Source organism: Hemitrygon akajei, chromosome 4, assembly GCF_048418815.1.
Source record: "Hemitrygon akajei chromosome 4, sHemAka1.3, whole genome shotgun sequence".
Classification (NCBI taxonomy): domain Eukaryota; kingdom Metazoa; phylum Chordata; class Chondrichthyes; order Myliobatiformes; family Dasyatidae; genus Hemitrygon; species Hemitrygon akajei.
In genome coordinates, this window is record NC_133127.1 from 126,364,599 (window position 1) to 126,388,667 (window position 24,069).

General features: G+C 41.6%; 1 protein-coding gene across 1 annotated transcript in view; it reads right to left on the reverse strand.

Annotated features, from left to right (window-relative positions):
* Nucleotides 1-24,069, reverse strand: part of ercc5 (excision repair cross-complementation group 5) — a 151,898-nt gene that overhangs the window by 91,177 nt on the left and 36,652 nt on the right. Inside the window, exons 7-10 of the mRNA XM_073041914.1 lie at nucleotides 20,954-21,086; nucleotides 16,210-16,293; nucleotides 13,615-13,711; nucleotides 10,899-11,195 (exon numbers count right to left, since the gene is read on the reverse strand). Coding sequence (XP_072898015.1) covers nucleotides 10,899-11,195; nucleotides 13,615-13,711; nucleotides 16,210-16,293; nucleotides 20,954-21,086 — 611 coding nt within the window. The remainder of the gene's footprint in view (nucleotides 1-10,898; nucleotides 11,196-13,614; nucleotides 13,712-16,209; nucleotides 16,294-20,953; nucleotides 21,087-24,069) is intronic.

The following is a 24,069-nucleotide window of genomic DNA, read 5'->3' on the forward strand; positions in this document are numbered from 1 at the left end:
ACAGTATGTAACACTCGCTTTACCTAGCGGCTTAATATAGGGGGTGATAACCCCCTGACCGGCCAAACTTAGAAATCACATTTGGGTGGATGCTGCGCGATGTGTCCCCTGTTATAAATCAGTACCCCGAGATAACAAATAGTACACAGTATGTGATTAAGCTTTATAACTCTTATTTTGACTATATGGTTAGTAGAGAAACAAAATATTTAAAAAAAAAGGTCCAAATCTTATTAAACAGTCTGTGCACAAAGTTGGAGCTCACTCAGGCCAATCGGTCCCCATCAACCTCCTCCAATCGTCGCTGCCCTTCGGACCCTCGCTCTGAGTCCACTCTGTCAGGTGGTCTACCAAATCTCTCCACTCGCGTCTTCTCTCTTCATCTCTCTCTCTCTCTCTCTCTCTCTCTCTGGCAAAAGCCTGCAAAAACCACTGCTTCCAGATTCACAAGATGGCAACAAAATCCCGATTGGCTAACATGCATCTACAGTCCTGTTTTCTCCAGCCATAACCCAAACATTGCTGCTACAGAGAAACCGTTACTTCAGCAATGAACATTACACCATGTTGCTGGCACCGGGTTCTATGGACAGTAAATCCACACACACCAGGTCCAGGGGCCCTGCACTCTGCAGGTGGGACAAAGGAGCTGCCCGTGTAGGCAGCGTCTTCCACTGTATGCAGTGAATGCACGACTTGCAGTATTCTTCAACCTCCAACTTCATTCGGGGCCAGTAAAACCAATCTCTGAGCAATCCATAGGTCTTTCCCTCCCCCAAATGTCAGGAAACATCACAAAGTGACTTCAATGCAATCCTCTGATATTTCTTGGAAAGAACCATCCGGCAACGCCGAGGTTGGTTCGGGGGTGACGTGACCCGGTATAAGATCTGGTTCTTCAACTCCAACAGAGGCCATTCTTTCAGTAATGGAGGCAGTGAAGCGTGTTTTGTCTTCTCTGAGCCCTTCTCAACTGTGTACCAAATAGTGCCAATGCCTGGATCATCTCGCTGAGCAGCTGCCACTTCCCCAGAACTCAATTCCGGCAGCTGATTTGTCTTCAGAGCTGTCAGGTTACAGTGAACTTGGGGTATGGCATCATCAGAAGCCCCCAACTGATCCACTGCTTGATCCTGCCTCTCCTTTTCCTCTGCCTTCATGGTGATGGCAAGCTGACACATGGCCTTCACCCCAGGGGCAGGAACGCTCTCCCACTCCTCGTCCATGTCTAGTCTCTCATACACCCGTCAGGACAAAGCATCCACATCAATGTTCCGGCTCCCCAGCCGATACTTCAGGCTGAAATCATAGGCAGACAATGCTGCCAACCACCAATGGCCTGTAGCATCCAGTTTCACCAAGGTCAGGATATAAGTCAGGGGGTTGTTGTCTGTCCGCAACTCAAACTTGGCCCTGTAGAGATAGTCACTTAACTTATCCACCACCGCCCAGTTCAATGCCAGGAATTCCAACTTGTACATGGGATAGTTTCTCTCAGAGGGCAACAAACTCAGGCTGACAAACGCCACAGGTCTCAACCTGGTGCCCTGATTCTGATACAGGACGCTCCCAAACCCTCTCGGCTGGCATCTGTGTGCAGTACGTACGGTAATCGGGGGTCCGCAAAAGCCAGCACCGGCGCCTGGGTCAGCAGCTCCTTCAGCGACTGAAAGGCCTCCTCACAGTTTACATCCCACCTCTGTCCAAAGGGCTCCAATGGGTTTAGATATTCTCCACCCTCCTGTCCTTCCTTCCCCAGACGAGGGTAACCACACAGAAGCTGATTCAAGGGGTGACTCACTTTGGCGTGGCCCTTCACAAATATCCGATAATAACCACAGAACCCAAGGAACGAGCACAGAGTGCTCACAGTCTGGGGCCTTGGCCAGGTGGTCACTGTTTCTATCTTAGCCGGGTCTGTAGCTACTCCATTCTATATGATTATGTGTCCGACATAGCTAACAGACATTTTGCAGAACTGGCACTTGTCCAGGGAAAGATTTAACCCTTCAGCTTTCAGGCGGACAAGCACCTTCACTAGTCTCGCTTCATGTTCTTCCAAGGTGGATCCAAATACACCAACACCTCAAGCAAGTTCATATCCCCCACCGTCTTCTCCATGACCCGCTGGAAGGTTGCAGGGGCTCCCGATATGGCCTGGGGCATCCTTTCGAACTGGAAGAATCACAGGGGACATATAAATGCCGTCTTCTCTTTGTCAGCCTCACTCGTGGGGATCTGGTAATATCCACTCCTCAAATCCAGCACACTAAACCACTTCACACCACTCAGACAGGCCAATGTGGCTTCGACCCTCGGGACCGTATACAGGTCAGGGACAGTGCACCTGTTCAGTCCTATAGTCCACACACATGTGTACCTTCCCATTCCTCTTCCGGGCCACTACTGTTGGGGATGTATAGGGGCTTCGGACTCAGTGATGATCCCAGCTTCCTTCAACTTACACAAATCCTGCCACACTTCTTCCACGTCTGCAGGGGCCAGTCGCCGCGACCTCTCTCTAAACGTGGTGTCCTCGGTCACCCGGATAGTGTGACGAGTGCTCTTGGAACAACCCACATCAAACTCACCAATGGAAAAGACACCTTCCAGCTTCAACATCTTCTCTACCAGCCTCCTTTTCCAACCTGGTGGCACCGGGGAGTCCCCGAAGTTGAATGACTCAGCGATCAACTTTCCCCCCTTTTCCAATAGTTTCTCCCCGGCATGCCTCACAGGGGCACTAGACATCACCATCACTGGGAGCAAATGCACCAGGGGCATCCCCCACTTGAAGGTGACCTCGCTCTTCGTAGTATTCCTGACAATCACTGCCACCCTGCTCGCCTGTACAACCGAGGGCTTCTGCAATTCGTACTTCACCAGTACCCCAACAGGAAATCCCGACTCCCCTTCGTGGTCTTCTGGAGCGTCCACTAAAAGGGCTTCACCCTCAGGCACTCCAGGAAATCTGGGGGTCCCCATCACTTTCGCTACTTCCCTGGGCCATACCACCATTGGCTTCGACTGGGTGATCCACACAGTCCTTCATTTAAATTCAGTATCCGGCCCAATGCTGCCACACACTTCCTCAAAAGCAGCTCGAAACACCGGGTGCACGGCAAACATCCCGAGAAAGCTCTCACTAGCCTTCTCCTTGCAGGCCCCCATGAGCCTCCTCACAAGAGGGGTGTTGGTCCCCACCAGAATTGAAACACCGCCCACCTCAACAGGGTCCGGACAAACCAGCACCACTGTATCAAGAACCTCAGACACTCCCACATCGGCCTCCGAGAATTCCTGTTTCACTGACCAATAACCGATGTAGGGATAATCACTAGCACTAAGCCCCCAGATCTCCAGTGCCCTGAATGGTGTCAAGGGTAAATGCTTCAGATACCCGGTGTAAAATGAACGGTACAGTAACGTGACCTGCGACCCGGTGTCGAGTACGGCTTTTGCGTAAATACCCTCTATCCGTAGTGACACACTGGAGCGTGGTCCCACTAATCCTTCAGGAATAGGATGTTTTGCTTTCGGGAGTTCCTTGGTACATTGCTGGGAACATGTTTCCCCAGAGATACCAGGCCATTCCCTCACTGGGTCCCCTCTAAGCTTTCCCAACGACTCTCCCTGCTTGAGGTACCCTGGGGCTTGCTCTCCTTCTGGAGTGACACCTGCTGCCAGCAGCCCTCCGCATTGTTCGTCCACTTGGGGAATCCGCTCCCCCCATCAGCCCCATCATATGGGGGGGGGTCACACCCGCTGATAACAGCTGACATATCTCTGGTCTCATCTCTGCCACAATCTCCTCTACCGCTCCCCGGGGTTGGCTATCTGTGGTCACTTCACCGCAGGGGACTACTACTGAGGACTGTACCCTGCTGACTGAATCCTCCCACGCCTCCACTACATTCTCCTCTTCCCGTACCTCTTTGATCAGCTCAACAAAAAATGGAGGGGGGCACGTCTTAAGAGACTGTCGGAGACCCCATGCAATCAGATCATGGGACTGGGCACCTCTGGCTATCTGGTCCGTTCATAACTGATCCACCTCAGCCGCCTGAATGACCCCTCTGGGCCACAAGCAATTTAGCTGCCTCTCTAGCCGAAAGCTTCTCCCCCTTCTCCTGACACGTGTTCTGAAACCCCACCATGAGCTCCATTGGGCAATCAGTCAGACCAAAAGCATTGTCCAGTCGTCACAGGATAATTTAACCTGACTGCTCTCACAACGTCAGTGACCCACCCATTCAAAGTTACAACCCATCTCTGTCGCTTTACGTCATCAGAGTACTGCCACTCATCTAACAACTGAGAGGTCCGCTCCACCCACGTCTCATACTCCTCTTCCCCTTTAGGGGTGGGCGTTATTCCAGAGAATAGACGGAGCCTGCCATAGCTGGGACTTTGAATCTGATTTTTCCATTTATTCACCAAAGAAGGGTGGATACTACCTCAGAATTCTTACTCTTCACCGGGGGACGTGGACTAATTAGACATTCCAATTCCGACTACTCTTTCCCCTCACTCCTCAGAAATAAGAGAACCCTGTCTTTGAAATCTCTACCCCCAGCTACCTCAGTGCTGGTCTGAGAGCTGCGCCTGCCATTTTATCAAACCTCTGCTCACAATCGCAACTTTAACAGTACTTAACAGTGGAATTAACAATTCATCTGGAGTACAAATATCTGCCCCACTGGTTCATTGCTCAGGGTAATCACTCAGCATCCAATGGAATCAATCCCGAACGTAGCCCCCACAATTGTAACACTTGCTTCACTTAGCGGCTTAATATAGGGGGTGATAACCCCCCGCCCAGCAAAACTTAAGAAATCTCGTTTGGGTGGATGCTGCGCGATGTGTCCCTGTTACAAATCAGTACCCCGAAATAACAAACAGTACGTAATATGCGATTAAATGATTAAGCTTTATAACTCTTACTTTGACTATCTGGTTAGTAGAGAAACGAAATATTAAAAAAGGGCCCAAATCTTATTAAACAGTCTGTGCACAAAGTTGGAGTTCACTCATAGGCCGATTGGTCCCCATTGACCTCCTCCAATCGTCGCTGCCCTTCGGACCCTCGCTCCGAGTCCACTCTGTCCGGTGGTCTACCAAATCTCTCTACTCGTGTCTTCTCTCTTCATCTCTCTCTCTCTCGCTCTCTCTCTCTCTCTCTGGCAAAAGCCCGCAAAAACCACTGCTTCCAGATTCACAAGATGGCAACAGAATCCTGATTGGCTAACATGCATCTACAGTCCTGTTTTCTCCAGCCATAACCCAAACATTGCTGCTACAGAGAAACCATTACTTCAGCAGTGAACATTACAAAAAGCAACCATTACATTAGCAGTGAAACCTTACAGTGCATTACAAGTACATGCCCTTTAGCCTACAGCATTGTACGGACCTTTCAATGTACTCTAAGATCAATGTAATCTTTCCCTCCCCCATAGTCCTCTATTTCTCTATCATGTATGTATCTAAAAGCCTTTTAAATGTCCCTAATGTATGTGCCTCTATCACCATCCCTGGGATCATTCCACACACCCACCACTGTGTCAAAAAAACTACCTCTGACATCTTCCCCCATCACCTTAAATTATGCCCTTTGTAAAAGCCATTTCCACCCTAGAACTAATTTAATAATTTTTGCTATAAATCATTTTCATGGAAGTTTGTTGTGAAATATTGATGTTTTAAGTTGTTGAAAGACTTAATCCTCATTGATGTGCCGGTTTTGTTAGTTTGAATAACTAGTGGCAGAGTGTAAAATTTGGAAGAATATTTATGGTAAGGCATATTTTGGCTTTTGTCACTTCTATGCTTATCTTATTTTTAATTTTATTTTTATTTTAAATTTTATTTTATTTTATTTTTAGGTTCGTAGGGATAGTTTTGCACACAATGTGGGGATTTAGGGGTCAGAGAGGGATGAGGGGGAGTTAAAAGTCAGGGGCAGGAGCTAATTGTAGGATTCCAGGTCGGAACACTCAGTAGTCGAAGGCAAGTAATCCCTAGGGTCGGGTTAGCAGAGGCTGAGGACAAAGACCAGTGATCCCTGTGGTTAAGGACATTGGTTGGCAGGCCTCGAGGAAGAGGGCTGGGTCCTCCCGGTTGGTTCCTGGATTTGAAGGTCCATATGGACAGGAGACATGAGGGCTGATGACCTCCTCTCCCCTCCCCAGGTCAGTGAGCCTCAGGGTCAGATGTCTGTGCAGGCAGGAGGCATGAGGGCTGGTGATCCCCCACCTCACAAGTCCCAGAGTCAGAAGTTCATACGAGTCTGGAGATCGAAGCCAGAGGCCTGATGTCTGCAAGTCCAGGCTAGGAATTAGAGGTTGGAGCTTGATGTGTGCCAGTCTGAGAGTCCAAGGCCACGCACTGGAGGTCAGACACAGCTTGTCCTGAGGTTGGAGAACTGTCTGTATGTGAGAGTGGGTGGGAAAGGGGCTTGTTTTGCTGTTGTTGTGGTCGTTGTGTTGTTCTGAATATTGTGACAACACTTGTGGCCTGGCTCCAGCACATCCTTAGGTTGTGTTGGTTGCTAACACAAATGACACATTTCACTGTATGTTTTGATGTACATGATAAATAAAAGCATTTGAATCATTTCACCCAGCCCCACTAAACATAAACTTTCCACAGCTAATTCCATGCATCATGGTAGACATAAATTCTTTTGGCACAACTATCACATTATATAATGGTTTGATCATTTGAAATACTTCATTCCTTTGTAATTTTTTGGTCAGCTTTAATTGAACAGAGATTTGAGAGAGCAGTAAGTTGAAATACATAAATCTTGGAAGAATTGCATTTAGTGGTAACCTTAGCCATTGACCATTGGTTATCTTAGTTCAAGTAACCTTAGACATTGACTTTTGGTTATCTTAGTTCATGTAAGAACTTGTCTGGTCAGGGAGAGTGAGGAGGTGATAGATAGGAGCTATAGGCAGGTAGTTACCCTGGGGCCTGGGGAGACAGATAAGTGGGTAAGAGTCAGGAGAGGGAAGGGAAGGAGTCAGAGGCTAGAGAGCACCCCTGTTGCTGTACCCCTTGACAGAGGATGACAGAGAAAGAGGATGTGCTGCAGCTTTTGGAAAGCATCAAGTTGGATAAGTCACTGGAACTGGATGAGATGTACCCCAGGCCACTGTGGGAGGCGAGGGTGGAGATTGCTGAGCCTCTGGCGATGATCTTTGCATCATCAATGGGGACAGGAGAGGTTCCGGAGGATTGTAGATGTTGTTCCCTTATATAAGAAAGAGAGTAGAAATAGTCCAGGAAATTATAGACCAGTGAGTCTTACTTCAGTGGTTGGTAAATTGATGGAGATCCTGAGAGGCAGGATTTATGAACATTTGGAGAGGCATAATATGATTAGGTCAGCATGGCTTTGTGAAAGGCAGGTTATGCCTTACGAGCCTGATTGAATTTTTTGAGGATGTGACCAAACACATTGATGAAGGTAAGGTAGTAGATGTAGTGTATATGGATTTGAGCAAGGCATTTGACAAGGTACCCCATGCAAGGCTTATTGAGAAAGTAAGGAGGCATGAGATCCAAGAGGACATTGCTTTGTGGATGCAGAACTGGCTTGCCCACAGAAGGCAAAGAGTGGTTATAGACGGGTTATATTCTGCATGGAGGTCGGTGACCAGTGGTGTGCCTCAGGAATCTGTTCTGGGACCCCTACTCTTTGTGATTTTTATAAATGACTTGGATGAGGAAGTGGAGGGATGGTTTAGTAAATTTGCTGATGATACGAAGGTTGGAGGTGTTGTGGTTAGTGTAGAGGACTGTCAGAGGTTACAGCAGGATATTGATAGGATGCAAAACTAGGCTGTGAATCAACCCAGATTAAAGTGTGAGGTGGTTCATTTTGGTAGGTCAAATATGATGGCAGAATATACATAGTATTAATGGTGAGTCTCTTGGCAGTGTGGAGAATCAGAGGGATCTTGGGGTCCAAGTCCATTGGATACTCAAAGCTACTGCACAGGTTGACTCTGTGGTTGAGCAAGCATATGGTGCATTGGCCTTCATCAATCGTGGGATTGAGTTTAAGAGCCAAGAGGTAATGTTGCAGCTATATAGGACCCTGGTCATATCCCACTTGGAATACTGTGCTCGGTTCTGGTCGCCTCACTATAGGAAGGATGTGGAAACCATAGAAAGAGTGCAGAGGAGATTTACAAGGATGTTGCCTGGATTGGGGAGCATGCCTTATGAGAACAGGTTGAGTGAAGTCGGCCTTTTCTCCTTGGAGTGACGGAGGATGAGAGGTGACCTGATAGAGGTGTATAAGATGATGAGGCATTGATCGTGTGGATAGTCAGAGGCTTTTTCCCAGAGCTGAAATGGTTAGCACAAGAGGGCACAGTTTTAAAGTGCTTGGAAGTAGGTACAGAGGAGATGTCAGGGGTAAGTTTTTTACGCAGCGAGTGGTGAGTGTGTGGAATGGGCTGCCAGTGATGGTGGTGGAGGCAGATACAATAGGGTCTTTTAAGAGACTCCTGGACAGGTACAAGGAGCTCAGAAAAATTGAGGGCAATGGGTAACCCTAGGTAATTTCTAAGGTAAGGACATGTTCAGCACAGCTTTGTGGGCCAAAGGGCTTGTATCATGCTGTACATTTTCTATGCTTCTAAGTAGTTCTCCCAGTGAGAACCTCTAGAAATCTTGAAAGGTGGGTTTCTGTGCATCAAAAAAGGCTCCTATGACCTAGTGTCACAACGTGAGCTAAAGCCAATTCTAATGCAAAAAATAGTTTTTAAATGTTTTGTTTGAGATATAGAAATATCCAAATATGCTTTAATAAAAATGAAACTAAATGTTAGAAAACAAACCTAAACTGTACAAATTTCTTTAAAGAATAAATTAATCAATTTGAAATTTTAGAATGTTTTTACACTGAGAACTGATCAAAACACTTACCAAAATAAAAGACTCTTGCAGTTATATCCGTCAAGATTACCGCAACATACAAATACCAGTATTCACTGAACCACTCTGGAGCACAGCCACAAAAATAAACTATTGATGGTAATTCCAGGATTTTTACCATGAACAGAAATGTGATAGTTGGTGACAGCTATTCCAGTGTATTTTTTTTCTATTGTTTGTCTTGTTTTTTTTTTGTTTCTCTTTGAATGGAAACACTGAACCAAATAGGAAATATCATTTGCTGAAACTTCATGTGTGGCCGGAATAGCAAACTATAGCTACTTTATTGGGTGGAGTCAGTTATGATGCTGTCAGTATTCTGACATTAGGTTATGCATTCTTCCTCTCACGGCTGCCATCAAGAATTCAGACCACCAAGTTCAGGAACAATTATTACCCCTTGACCATCATGCTCTTGAACCAGTGAGGATCACTTTACTTGACATCACTTGCCCCCTCACTGATATGTTTCCACAACCTAGACTCACTTTCAAGAACTCTTCATCACATGTTTTCGATATTTGTTGCTTATTTATTTTTTTATCTTTATATTTTCATAGTCTGTTGTCTTTTGCACACTGGTGGACCACTCTGTTGCTGTAGTCTTTCATTGATTCTATTATGGCTATTGGATTTATTGAGTATGCCCACAAGAAAATGAATCTCAAGTTTGTATATGGTGACATATTGATAATAACTTTACTTTGAATTTTGTGTTATGCAGCATTTGGTAAGTATCCAGTTAGAAAATAGGACTTATTCAAAACAGGTTTCCACTTTATTTAAGGACAGCATTGGTTGCCATAACCAGGCAAAGGGGATAAGCTCCCACTCCCATTAAATGCTCCCAATTGCATGTGTCTCAAATACCGGTAACTTTTCACAACCAAGTCCAGCTCCTGGCCTTCACATGTGGCTTAGCTACTATGCCCAAGAGAACTGTCTCCACTGATAGAAGGGGTAAAGAGGGATACTGGCACCTTAAAACCAGTCACTTCGGGCAGATGGGCTTATCAGCTGTGGTTGGCAGCTCATCTAGAAGGAAAACTCTGATCTCAAATCTCCACTGCCTTGTGGCCATACTCACACATTGGGAGTAAATGCTTCGGGAGTAAACACTGGAAAAATCTAGCGGTGGAGTCCCTAAGGCAGTCCTGCATTGAGTTCAATGCTGACTGACAAACTCCGGCAACACTGCTGGTACCAAACAGTATTGGTCTCTGCTGTTCCTTTGGATTCATTAGCTGCATGGAGTGAAGGAGTGTTGCTGCATGGGCAACAGCTTGCTCTCCATATTATACATATAGCTTGCATATCATGTAGACAACTAGGATACAATACCTATGGTCAACCCTGACCAGTGGAGAGCCCAGTCAGTAACACTGGTGAAAAATTCTGGTTTTAATTTTTTTTATGGATAGGCAAATACCAGTTTATAAATCATTTATTCTATATCGTACATGAAACTATTTTCAACATTATCAGTGCTGCTGTTCTCTTTCAGTAATTTAAATTATCTCTTACTTAAGCTACACAGAGAAGAATTCACATCCTGGATACATTAGAACATTTTATTAACTGTAAAATGTAGTCTCTTAAAAAGAGATGATAATTTCTTTTACAATGGTTTTTGGATTTCCTCTTTACTTAAAAAAAAACTACTGGAAATCTGAAAAAAGAGAGGTGTCTTTGATCATCCCTCAATGTGCTTATATCGATATTAATCTCTACATTTGCCCAGCAGCAATGTAAATAAGACTAGCCAGTGCATCACATATTATTACATAGGTTTTCCACTGTTTCCAACACTTTTATCAATGTCACTTTCTATTGATCACACAAACTTGCTACACCAACTGCAATTCTGAGTTTAAAACATGCCAAAATCATTATGCTCCAACTATCCAAACCAAAAACACATTCTATTTACAGAATTGAATTCATTCAATGCTCTCTTCATCTGTCTCACTTTCAGGAGAGCCACAATCTCTGTATTCATACGGAGTTGCAATGTGTTTCCATTCGGATGCTTGTTGAAATCCTTCGCCATTATTCTTGTCATTCACTGATGGTTCTCGATCATTTAAAACTCTTTCCAAACCAGTGGTAGAGCTACTGGCTTTGCATTCTAATACTTTAGAAAGTGGTTCACATCTAAAATTTCCAATATTCATCATCCAAGTGCTTAATTTTTGCCAGTTCAGTTTTTGGAATGCTATTATGCAATGCAAATTTCCTCCGACCTAATTACAAACCATAAACAGTAATTGGTTAAAATTAGTTACATTTTAAAGCTGAATGATAATAAAGCTAAATGTATAAATTTCATTGTGCAGTGGTGCACCAATTGCAAATAGTAATAGAACATTCATACCACATTGACCCTGCAGAGAAAGGAACAGTGCATAGTTCACAAATACAGGTTGTAGATTATTGAAAATACTTGGCAATCTGCTTGCCATATCTAGAGGACTACATAAGACAAAGGCCTGAATTTTGTTGGTACTGCATGGATCCACACAACTACTGGTAAATGATAGCTGGTGAACATGTATTTTTGTTAACCTGGGCAGTGTCCACCACTGGTTTCTGCATGGAGTCCAGTGATGGTGAAACAGTTCTTTGGAATTTAGCAGCATTTATGGTAGGGAATCTTCTCTTCAATCTGAGCCAAGCTAGATGGTACGGTGATTTATACTGCTGCAAGAAAGCAAGCTAAGAATATGGTACAATGTTTTTAAAGCACTAGGATGACTTGTTTTCTATTTTTAAAGAACACGTAGCTTTTTCTTTAAATTCATTTGAGCTTTTAAGAATGAAAAACTGTAATAGATGATAAAGCTGGGTGGGAGAGTGATAGTTTTGTTGTCTAAGATTTTCAGAGAAACTAAGGACCAGGTTTGTTAGGATCTATTATATAATCTGAGGCCCAGTTCCATAGGACTATTTGTTTGTTTTCTGTCCTTACTGAAAATCTTTGTTGAACTTCAATAGATTGATGTTATTACGAGATTAGGTTTACAAGCACCAGTTCCATATTTCAATCATCGTAGGCCGTGCATTGCATCCTACTTCACATAGTTTTCATTTTATTGGAGCCTATGCTGATAGCTGACCTTATCCAGGTATCACTATGGAAGATGTAAAAATACTAACATTGCCCTGAGCCAGAGACAGCATTTATTGTGTTGCACAGTACACACTTCTGCAGGCATCCACATTCTCAGGCTGAGAAGCTTGTGCCAGGTTAAACCTGCAACTAAACCATTCAAATGAACAGAAGTCATTATCTGGGAGAAAGATTAGTTTTTAAGGTACTTTCGTGCTTTAATTAATTTTGTGTATAAATGCACATATTTGGTTTTATTAGCTTTCAAACAAAATCTTGTCCCAAGTATTACTTAATGTCTCTGAAAATAAATGTTCTGGCAGGAGACTGTGACAGACACCATGCTGGAATAAATTGTGTCACTGAGCAAGTAATAAACAATTTTTGGTAAATGGAATACCTCCCCAAATATGGTATATACTGTAATTTCTTACATTACTTTTAAATCTGATAATGGCTGTTGAACTCCATACATTTAACTGATTTAATAATAATAAATTATTTATAGAGCAGTTTTCATACAGACAATGAGATAATGTGCAAACATGAAAATAAAAAAATTAAAATCTTAAAAATAAAATACAAAAGTTAATTAAAAGCAAGGTTAAATAAATAGGTTTTGAGTTGGCATTTGAAAGTGTCAATTGTGTCTGCATCCCTTATAGTTTTAGGAGCGTAGTTCAAAAAAAGCTGACTGCCAATTAACTTCTGTAGGAGGTTGTTTATATTTATGAGACTGGTGAAAGAGGACCTGAGATCTCAAGCAGGATTATAAAACAAAAATGTGATGTACTGTGACGTACTCCCATCACAGAACATTAGGAACTTTAAAAATAAGTAAGAGAACTTTAAAAATCAATTCTAAAAGGTACAGGAAGCTAATGCAGAGTAACTAGGACAGGAGTGTTATGTTCCCTCATCCTGGTTTTAGTCTAAAATCTAGCACTGGCATTCTGAATGGGTTGAAGTTTGTCAATAGATTGCTTTGGAAGGGCAGTAAAAAGTGCATCACAGTAATCTAGTCCATTCGATATAGAGGAATAAATTAGGTTTTCAGTACATGACAAAAACAGATGTACCTTTGCAATATTTCTTAAGTATAGAAATGCTTTCCTTATGGGGGATTTAAAATTCCAGTCTGAATCAAGGGTAACAGCCAGGCTAGTTACTTCTGACTTTACAATTATTGGTCTGTGACTCTATGAAGCCATTCTACATTAAGCACTATTCAATTATTACAAGATCATTCCACCAATCTGGTCTATGTCAGCTCCCAGCAAAATCCCATCAGTCCCATTGCTACCCCTAACTTCATGTAACCAAAATGTCCATCAACTTCCCACCAACTTTTCTGCCATCCACCTACACAAAGGTAATTTACAGTTACCAATAAACACATTACCAATTACTAATGAACACGTCTTGTGGGATTACAAACTGGTTTGTATTTGTGCATTTTGAAATTCCCAGCCAATATACTAAACTATGAAAACAAGTTATTATTTACAATCCTCATGCAGTCTTTAATAAAGACTGAAAATTTTCTTTAATACCTTTTTGGTTTTCCTGTATTGTATACCCTTTTCAGGATTTCGAATATCAAGGTATTCAGGATTCTGTGTGTTGAGATCTGTCACTATGTCTGTCCACCTGAAATTAGAAGTAAAAGTTATTATATTAATGGAAGCATACATATTTTAATCACAAACAGTTTACAACAATTTAGACTTGTTATTCATTCATTTAAAAGATTCCTTCCCCACAGTTCAAATTATTTCAAAGCATTAACTACAAATTTCAGATAAACTAGTTTCCAACCAAGTAACCTAAGACCTAAGAATGATAAAGATTAGCTTAAATAATGTAGTAATTAGAAGTCCTGTACAATAATTACACACCAAAATAATTAAAATGTCCATATATTTCTTACAGAAAATTTAAAAAATGGATTCATCCGCCATATTTGGAAATGCTCTACGAAAATATTTTGTTGATAATTAAGATAAGAAACACAACCAATCAGCATATTTTAGAGGGTCCAACAAACTATAATGTGATGATAACCAGATTATCACTTTTTAAAAATTACTGCTGAATGCAGCAAATATAGCTGAATAAAACGCTTGCAAGGCTCCAATGATCATTAATTCCTCTCACCAAAAGAACTGGAAAGATACGATTTGAATTTGAATTAGCGGATTCTTCCCAGTTCAGAGTCATACAGCTTGGGGAAAAAAAAACCTCAGCCACTGAGTCCGTGCTAAACATCTAAAATCTATTTACATTATTTTCCCTAAATTCTACTGCTAACTACAGACTATGGGTAAGTTACAGTGGTCAATATAGCTACTAGCCTGCATGCCTGAGAATCAGAATCAGGTTTAATTTCACTGGCATAGTATGTTGTGGAATTTGTGGTTTTGCAGAGGTAGTATACTGCAATACATAATCAAAAATTAGAAATTATTATGAAATATATATATAAAAATTCAATTTGAGCAAAAAAATAGTGAGGTAGTGTTCATGGGTTCATTATCTATTCGTAAATCTGATGGTCGAGGGGAAGAAGCTGTTCCAGAAATGTTGAGTGTGTATCTTCAGGCTCCTGTACCTCCTCCTGATGGTAGCAATGAGAAGAGGGTCCTTAAAGATGGATGCCGCCTTTTTGAGGCATTGCCATTTGAAGCTGTCCTCGATGCTGGGGAGGCTAGTGCCCATGAGGAAGCTCACTGAGTTTATAACTTTTTGCAGCTTTTTCCAATCCAATGCAGTGGCCCCTCCATACCAGGTGGTGTTGCAACCAGTTAGAAAGCTGTCCATGGTACACCTGTAGAAATTGGCGAGCGTCTTTGGTGACAGTCCAAGTCTCCTCTAACTCCTAATGAAATATAGCCACGGTTGTGTCTTCTTTTTGTAATTGTGTAAATATGTTGGGCCCAGGATAGACTTCAGAGATGTTGACACCCAGGAACTTGAAACTGCTCACCCTTTCCACTGCTAATCCCTTGGTGAGGACTGGTGTGCGTTTCCTCGACTTCCCCTTCCAGATGTCCACAATCAATTTGTTGGTCTTACTGACCAAGACAAGAAAATTATCCAAATTATCTAAATTTAATTATGACCAGAAAAGTTACATTTGGTATACTGCAATTTATTTTGTTTATTTTCTTATTTGAGCACGAGATTTAGGGAATATGTTTGGTAATTGAGGTATTTTTGGAAAGTAACAGTTCACTGTGGACATTGGCACCAGTGGTGAGGATGGTGTAGATGTGGTTATGGAAGGCATAGCAGTTCATTCACTCTGTGAATAAGTTCACTGGACCATATTCAAGAATTCATCTTCACATCTGAATGAATATGCCACAGACGCCACCAACCTCATCAAGTTCTCTGTGAATGATTGTGTGCCTTTGAGGACATACCAAACCAGAAGTCCTGTGTGATCTCAGAAATTCACAGTTGCTGAGGGCTAGATCTGTGGTGTTGAAGGCCAGTGATCTAGAACTGTACAAGAAGTCCAGTTACGACTATGAAAGGCTATTATGAGAACATAAAGGCAATTATGGCGAAGTTACAGACACTGATGCACGATAGCTGTGGCAAGGTTTACAAGACATTACCTAGTTTAAACTAATATTGAGGGCATCTTCCAGGGGCGATGCCTCAAGAAGGTAGTATCCATCAATAAATACTCTCACCATCTGGACATACTCTCTCAGCATTACTACCATTAGGAAAAAAGTAGAGGAGCTTGAAGACCCACAACATTTTAGGAACAGTTTCTTCCCCTCTGCCACAAATCTGAATAGTCCATGAACACTCCCGATGAGTTGCCTTTTGCACTGTACTGCTACTGCAAAACAACGAATGTTATACAACAATAAACCTGATTCTGATTCACTATTTCTAGTTATTAACGGAAAACATGTTGAGCATTGTTTACCCTCCTGCAAAAATTACAGTTGAAGTTAGAAGTGAATAATTATCACTTGAATTACAAAACAGAAAACAGTGGAATTACTTAGGTCAAGCAGTATCTGTGGAAAGGAAAAGAGAGTTGATGTTTCAGTTTGACCTTTCATCTGCTGCCCCTGGAGTACAGCCTACTCATGACGAACAACATAATGTTTAAATGTCAAACTTACTTTTTGCAGTGAATGGCTGGATGTTTCTTACTTGGTTCACCAATTAAAATCCAAAATTCCATTTCTTCAATTGGGAGTTTGCCTCTGCCATCAAAGGACAGAAGGTAGTCAAACACAACGCATTACTAGAAATGATTTGATTTTTAGTGGGTTTCTGATGGTCTATTAATAAAAGCAGTAACCGTTGTCACCTGATTTTAAAATAGAAAACTTTAAAGCATTTTAAGAAAAAGCATCTTTAATATGAAAAATTTGAATACACCACTGAGCAGTTTTGATAAAGCTTAAGGAGACATACAAATCCTACACAAAGTATGAAGGCATATAATAGCTGCCAGGCAACTTTACATTGCCAGCATCCCTTTTGGCATCTGCTGGAATAGGATACTCTATTTTGGGCCTCCTAATAGAACAATAAAGGATGCATTATATGTTTAGTAGGATTTTATTAAGAACAAGGTATCAAAATTCAGATGATCAGATTTGATAAACTCAAGCTTTGATCTTGCACCTTTATGCTGATAAGATTTCTAAAATGCCATTAAGATTGCTTTAAATATTATTTCACGATTGTAAGGGTACAAATTTGGAATAGTTCAAACAGTTTCTTAATTTGATCTTAAACATGAACTGTTGCTCAAAAAGATGACCAGACAAAAGTACCAAAAGCAACACACACAAAATGATGGAGGAACTCAGGAGGTCAGAGAGCATCTGTGGAAATGAATAAACAGTCGATGTTTCAGGCCAAGACTCTTCTTCAGGACTGGAAAGGGAGGAGGAAGATGCCAGAGTAAAAAGTTCAGGGAGGGGAAGGAGATTGGGTAGAAGGTGATAGGCAAAGCCAGGTGGGTAGAGGGAATCGGAATGGAGAGGAGAGTGGATCATAGGAGAAAGGGAAGGAGGAGGGGATGCAGGGGAGGAGATAGGCAGATGAGAAGTGGTAAGAGGTAAGAAGCCAGACTGGGGAATAGAAAAAAAGGGGAGGGTAGAGGAATTTTTTTTTAAATGGGAAGGAGAAATCGACATTCATGCCATCAGGTTGGAGGACACCCAGCCTGAATATAAGATGTTGTCCACCCTGAGGATGGCGTCATTGTGGCACAAGAGGAGGGTGTGGACCAACATGTCAGAATAGGATTTAAAAAGTTTGGCCAGTGGGAAGTTCCACTTTTGGCAGATTGAGCGGAGCTGCTTGACGAAGTGGTCCCGCAACTTATGATGGGTCTCACCGATGTAGAAAAGGCCACATTAAGAGCATCGGACACAACAGAAGACCCCAGAAGATACACAGCGAAGTGTAGCCTTACCAGGAAGGACTGTCTAGGGCCATGAATGGAGGAGAGGGAGGAGGTGAATGGGCAGGTTTGGCACTTAGGCTGCTTTCAGGGATAAGTGCCGGGAGGTGATTAGGGGGAGGGACAAATGGACAAGGTAATTACAGAGGGAGCAATCACTGCAGAAAGTGGAGAGGGGAAGGCAAAGTATGTTTGGAGGTAGGATCCCTTTGGAGAAGGCGTAAGTTGTGGAGGATAACGTGTTTGATGCAGAGGCTCATCAGGTGGTAGGTAAGGACAAGAGATACATCAAAAGTACCATAAGCACTTTCTTTACCATAATATATTTCAAACACTGATGCCTAATACTTATGCTATGGGGATGCAAAGATCTAGCTTTCAGAACAAACAAAATAGCTCAAATGTGTTCAATAACATTTTATTGATGATTACTAAATTAACTGAGAACTATGCTTCATCACAATATTCCTGACAACCATTTAAGTTAATGGTTATTCAAATGATTACTTAAAAATGATGGTAGTGCTATTTCTATCTATAAATTTGAAATTTTGGACATTCCTGGAAGCTGAATTGTAGTTTTAACATTCAATTTTGTATAGTAGTCCTGTCCAGAAAGTTATGCTAAAATTGCAATGCTAAGATTTTCAAAGGAATCTTTCTTTCTGATAATCCAACTTTAAATGATACAGTGCCTATAAAAAGCATTCATCCCCCTTGGAAGTTTTCATGTTTTATTGGTTTACAACATTGAATAACAGTAGATTTACTTTGGCTTCTTTTGACACTGATCAACAGAAAAAGACTCTTTCATGTCAGAGTGAAAACAGATTTCTACAGATCTAAATTAATTACAAATATAAATCACAAAATAATTCATTGCATAAGTATTCACCCACTTTAATATGACACACCAAATCATCAATGGTGCAGCCAATTGGTTTTGGAAGTCACATAATTAGTTAAAAAGTGATCACCTGTGTGCAGTTAAGGTGTTTCAATTGATCGAAGTAAAAGTACGCCTGTATCTGGAAGGTCTGACTGCTGGTGAGTGAGTATCCTGGCAAAAATCTACACCATGAAGACAAAAGAACACTCCAAGCAACTTCACAAAAAGGTTATTGAAAAGCACAAGTCAGGAGATGGATACAAGAAAATTTCCAAGCCACTGAATACCCCTTGGAGTACAGTTAAGTCAACCATCAAGAAATGGAAAGAATATGGCACAGCTGTAAATCTGCCTAGAGCAGACCATCCTCAAAAACTGAGTGACCATGCAAGAAGGGGACTAATGAAGGAGACTAGCACGACACCTATGACAACTCTGGAGGAGGTTCAAGCTTCAGTGGCTGAGATGAGAGAGACTGTGCATACAACAACTGTTGCCCGGATACTTCACCAGTCGCAGCCTTATAGGGGATGGCAAAGAGAAAGCCACTGTTGAAAAAAGCTCACATGAAATCTTGGTTATAGTTTGTCAGAAAAGTTATAGGACACTTTGTGGTCAGATGGAAGAAGGTTCTATGGTCTAATGAAACCAAAAATGACCATTAGACTAAACGCCATGATTGGCATAACCTAGTGGTCGCCAACCGGTCAATCGTGATCGATCGGTCGCTCTTTGAGACTTCCCCAGTAGATCCCAAAAAAATGAAAAATAAATACACAAATACTGTGGTAATGTGAGCATTATAAAAATAAGTAATACTAATTAGGATAATGGTAATATAGCAATACTCCCGCTACGGAAAGCTGTTTGCAAAGAGAGATTGTTTCCGGGTTGCGGGGTTTTAGTTTCGTTCTTTCTGCCCAGTGCGCATGTGTGTATAGCTTCCCCGTCATACACCGCGGTAGAAAAGACCGGAAGTAAAACCCCACAACCTGGAAGCAACCTCTCTTTACAAACAGCTTTCTGTAGTTGGAGTATTGCTATATTACCATTATCCTAATTTGTATTAACTAATCTTTATAATGCTCACATTATAACACTTCTCCCCCTTTAAATTCCAACATTCCCCAAATGAAAATAACTGGGAAACAAAAAACAGTGGTGCCATTATCTTGTATACCTCTGAAACTTATATTAGTGTCTCAGAAACAGTTTACCAATACAAAACATCTGAACAACGTGGCAGATTGAACGTTCAGTCTAACAAAGGAAACTATCCATTCAAATATTCAGCCTGTCAGAAGTTTGCGAGGGCGCTGTGCTGCAACAGATGGAAACTATGAAATCTCAGTATAGGATCTCTCTTACTGACAGACACCTCACAGAATGTCTCAGACTGGCTGTAATTATGAGCCAAATTTCAGGGAACTAGCAGAAAGTATTCAGCCCCAGTCATCACACTGAGTGCAACAATCAATTTTTATTCATTTATTTTTCATGTTGAACTAAAATTAAATAATGAAACATAGAATTAAAGGTGTTGTAATGTGAGCATTATAAAAATAAGTAATACTAGTTAAGATAATGGTAATATAGCAATACTCCCGCTAGGGAAAGCTGTTTGTAAAGAGAGGTTGTTTCCGGGTTGCAGGGTTTTATTTCCAATCTTTTCTGCCTGGTCTGCATGTGTGTGACTAAACGATTTAGTAGGTCAATCTTGCCTTTCACTAAGGCTGAAGTAGGGGATCTTGGTCTTAAAAAGGTTGGCGATCACTAGTGTAACCAAACACTGCACATTATCAAAAACACACCATCCCTACTGTGAAGCACGGTGGTGGCTGCATCCTGCTGTAGAGATTCCCTCACTGTAGCAAGCCCTGGAAGGCTTGTGAAGATAGAGGGTAAACTGAATGCAGTAAAATACAGGGAAATCCTGGAGGGAAACCTGATGCAGTCTGCAAGAGAACCACGACTTAGCAGAAGATTTGTTATTCAGCAAGACAATGACCTCAAGCATAAAACCAAAGCTACACAGGAATGGGTTAAAAGCAACAAAATTAATGTCCTGAAGTGGCCAAGTCAGAGTCCAGATCTCAATCCAACTGAGAATTTGTGGCTGTACTTAAAGGGCGGTTCACTCACAATCTCCATGCAACCTGATGGAGCTTGAGCAGTTTTGTAAAGAAGAATGGGGCAAAATAGTGTCCAGATGTGCAAAGCTGATAGAAATCTATCCAGACTCAAGCCTGTAATTTACTAAAGGTGTATCTACTAAATACTGACTTGAAGGGGATGAGTAATAATGCAATTATTTTGTGTTTAATAATTGTAATAAATTTAGACCAACTTATAGAAATTTGTTTTCATTTTGTCATTAAAGAGTCTTTTCTGTTGATCAGTGTCAAAAAAGCCAAATTAAATCCACTGCGATTCAATGTTGTAAAACAATAAAACTTGAAAACTTCCAAGCGGGGTGAATACTTTTTACAGGGACTGTATTTTAATGAGATGACAAGCAACCAGAGGAAAAAAAAATGTAGTTAAGAGTTATACATACCGAAATGCTTTGCATGCCTTCAAGGGGGTAGCCTCAAATCCAATGGGACAGAAGTAATGATTCTGGCAATGATATATAAAAGCCATTGATTCATCCTTCAGGCCTTGAGTTAACTTCAGTAAGGCACCTTCAGCTGCAATGGAGGTATTATTCCGAATGACTTCATAAACATTCTCATGAGTTAAAGCAAATTGATAAATGATCAGATTAATTTTAATTGCCATTATTAAAATATAAAAGACATCATCTAATACCTGGCTTGAGGAAATGTTGCCTTCTGGACTTTCTACTTGCAAGTCTTAATTGGAATGGCACTTCTATGAATGTTTAACGAGAAATGTTCCTGTTGCTTCCTGTAAGGAGTTTGTATGTTCTCCCCGTGACCACATGGGTTTCGTCCAGGTGCTCTGGTTTCTTCCCACATTCCAAAGACGTACTGGTTGGTAGGCTAATTGGTCATTGTAAATTGTCTTGTGATGAGGCTAGGATTAAATGGAGGGATTGCTGGACGGCATAGCTCGAAGGGCTGTAAAGGCCTACACTGTGCTATATCTCAATAAATAAATAAAGTGTTCAGCCTTACAAAGCTCATATGAAAGAAAATCAACTGGCATGACATTGAAGAACATATATGGAACTTCAAGCAGAAACCAGTTAGTTTAGGAGAGGGAAGCAACAGGAGCAATAATTTTTGAAAAATGTGGATAGAGTCAGGTTAGAAGGCTACATCTCAAAATCACAGTTCTCACCAAGAGACCAGTAGTTTAAGACTTTGAGGGGTTTTAGAGAGCTGCTGTTGAAAACTAAACTAGAAAATGCTGAAAATACTCAATCGGTCCACTAGACACCATGAAAGAGAAACAAAAGCCACCACACAGTTCTTTTCTTTCTTCTGTCATCAGACAGAAGGTACAATTTCCTCAGGACTCACACCACCAAATTAAGAACAGCTGCTACCCCTCAAACATCAGACTCTTGAACAAAAGGGAATAACTACACTCATCTATTGAGAAGATTCCACAACCAATGATCTCACATTAAGGACTCTTTATCTTGTTATTTCATGCTCTCACTTTTGATTGCTATTTATTTATAGTTGCATTTCAACAGTTTGTTGTTCTAGGTTCTCACTCTTTCATTGAACCTATTTAGTTACTGTTCTATAGATTTCTTCAGTATGCCCGCAGGAAAACGTTCTCAGGGTTGTTTGTGGTGACATGTATGTACTGATAATAAATTTTACTTTGAATTTTGAAGTTAACATTTTAAGGTTGATAACCTTTTATCCGAACTAGCAAAAGTTAGAAAACCAACATGTTTTAGATTGTAGTGGAGTGGAAAAAGAACAAAAAGAATGCCTGTGATAGGATGGCGAAGGTTGTCATCTGCAATTAATCTGTCTGGATGTGGTACAAGTTAGAGGGGGAATAATGGAGAGAGTTAGAATATACAGTGGCTATAAAAAGTCATCCACCTGTCACTAGAAAGAAAACACTCTGGCTTGCATCATCAATTTGTATCCATTCTGGAGTTCAGCAACTAATTCAATATGAGCTGAATATACAGTGCCTATAAACACTATTCAGCCCTCTTGGAAGTTTTCATGTTTTATTGTTTTACAACATTGAATTGTAGTGGATTTAATTTGGCTTTTTTTGACACTGATCAACAGAAAAGACTCTTGTGGCAAACTCTAGCCAAGATTTCATGTGAGTTTTTCTTTCCAACACTGGCTTTCTCTTTGCCACTCTCCCATAAAGTTGTGACTGGTGAAGCCCCTGGCAACAGTTGTATTGGCAGTCTCTCCCACTTCAGCCACCAAGCTGGAGAAGCTTGTAACTGCTCCAGAGTTGTCCTAGGTCTGTTGGTGGCTTCCTTCATTTGTCCCCTTCTTGCATGGTTACTCAGTTTTTGAGGACAGTCTGCTCTAGGAAGATTTATAGCTGTGCCATATTCTTTCCATTTCTTGATGATTGACTTAACTGTACTCTAAGGAATGGGAATCAGAACTGTACTTGGAAATTTTCTTGTATCCATTTCCTGACTTGTGCTTTTCAATAACCTTTTCGTGGAGTTGACTGGAATGTTCCTTTGTCTTTATGGTGTAGTTTTACTACATCAATTGATTTACCTTGACAGCACACAGGTCTCCAAAAACAGATCTCCTTTTAACTAATTATGTAACTTCTAAAACCAATTGGTTGTAACAGTGATTATTTGGTGTGCTATATTAAAGGGCGGTGAATACTTATGCAATCAATTATTTTGTGTTTTATATTAGTAATCATTTTGTAGAGATCTGTTTTCACTTTGACATGGAAGAGTCTTTTTCCCTGTTGATCAGTGTCAAAAGCCAAATTAAACCCACTGTGATTCAATGTTGTAAAACAGTAAGACATGAAAACTTCTGGGGGGGGGGGGTGGTGAATACTTTTTATAGGCACTGTATACATGAACTGAGCGATAAAGAACAGAAGTGTTGCTGAAAATCATAAAAGTGTAATCATGAGAAATTCTGCAAATGCTGGAATCCAAAGCAACACACACTAAATGCTGGAGAAACTCAGCAGGTCAGGTAGCATCTATAGAAATGAATAAACAATCAATGTTTCAGGCCTGGAAAGGAAAGACCTCCAGAATAAAAAGGTGGGGGGGGGGGGGGGGAAGAGGGATGAAGGAGAATAGCTGGAAGGTGATAGGCAAAGCCAGGTGGGTAGGAAAGGTAAAGGGCCACTTTGGCAGATGGAACGGAGATGCTGAATGAAACGGTCCCCCAACTTACAGTGCGTCTCATCAATGTAGAGGAAACTGTATTGGGAGCACTGGACCCAACAGATTTGCAGGTGAAGTGTTGCCTCACCTGGAAGGTCTATTTGGGGCCCTGAATGGAGGTAAGCGAGGAGGTGCATGGGTAGGTGCAGCACTTAGACTGCTTGCAGGGATAAGTGCCAGGAAGGAGATTAGTAGAAAGTGATGAATGCACAGGGGAATCATGGAGGGCGCAATCCCTGTAGAAAGCAAGGGGGTGGGGAGGTAAAAAGATGTTTGGTGGTAGGTTCTCTTTAGAGATGGTGGAAGTTGCAGAGAATGCTGTGTTGGATGAGGAGGCTCACAGG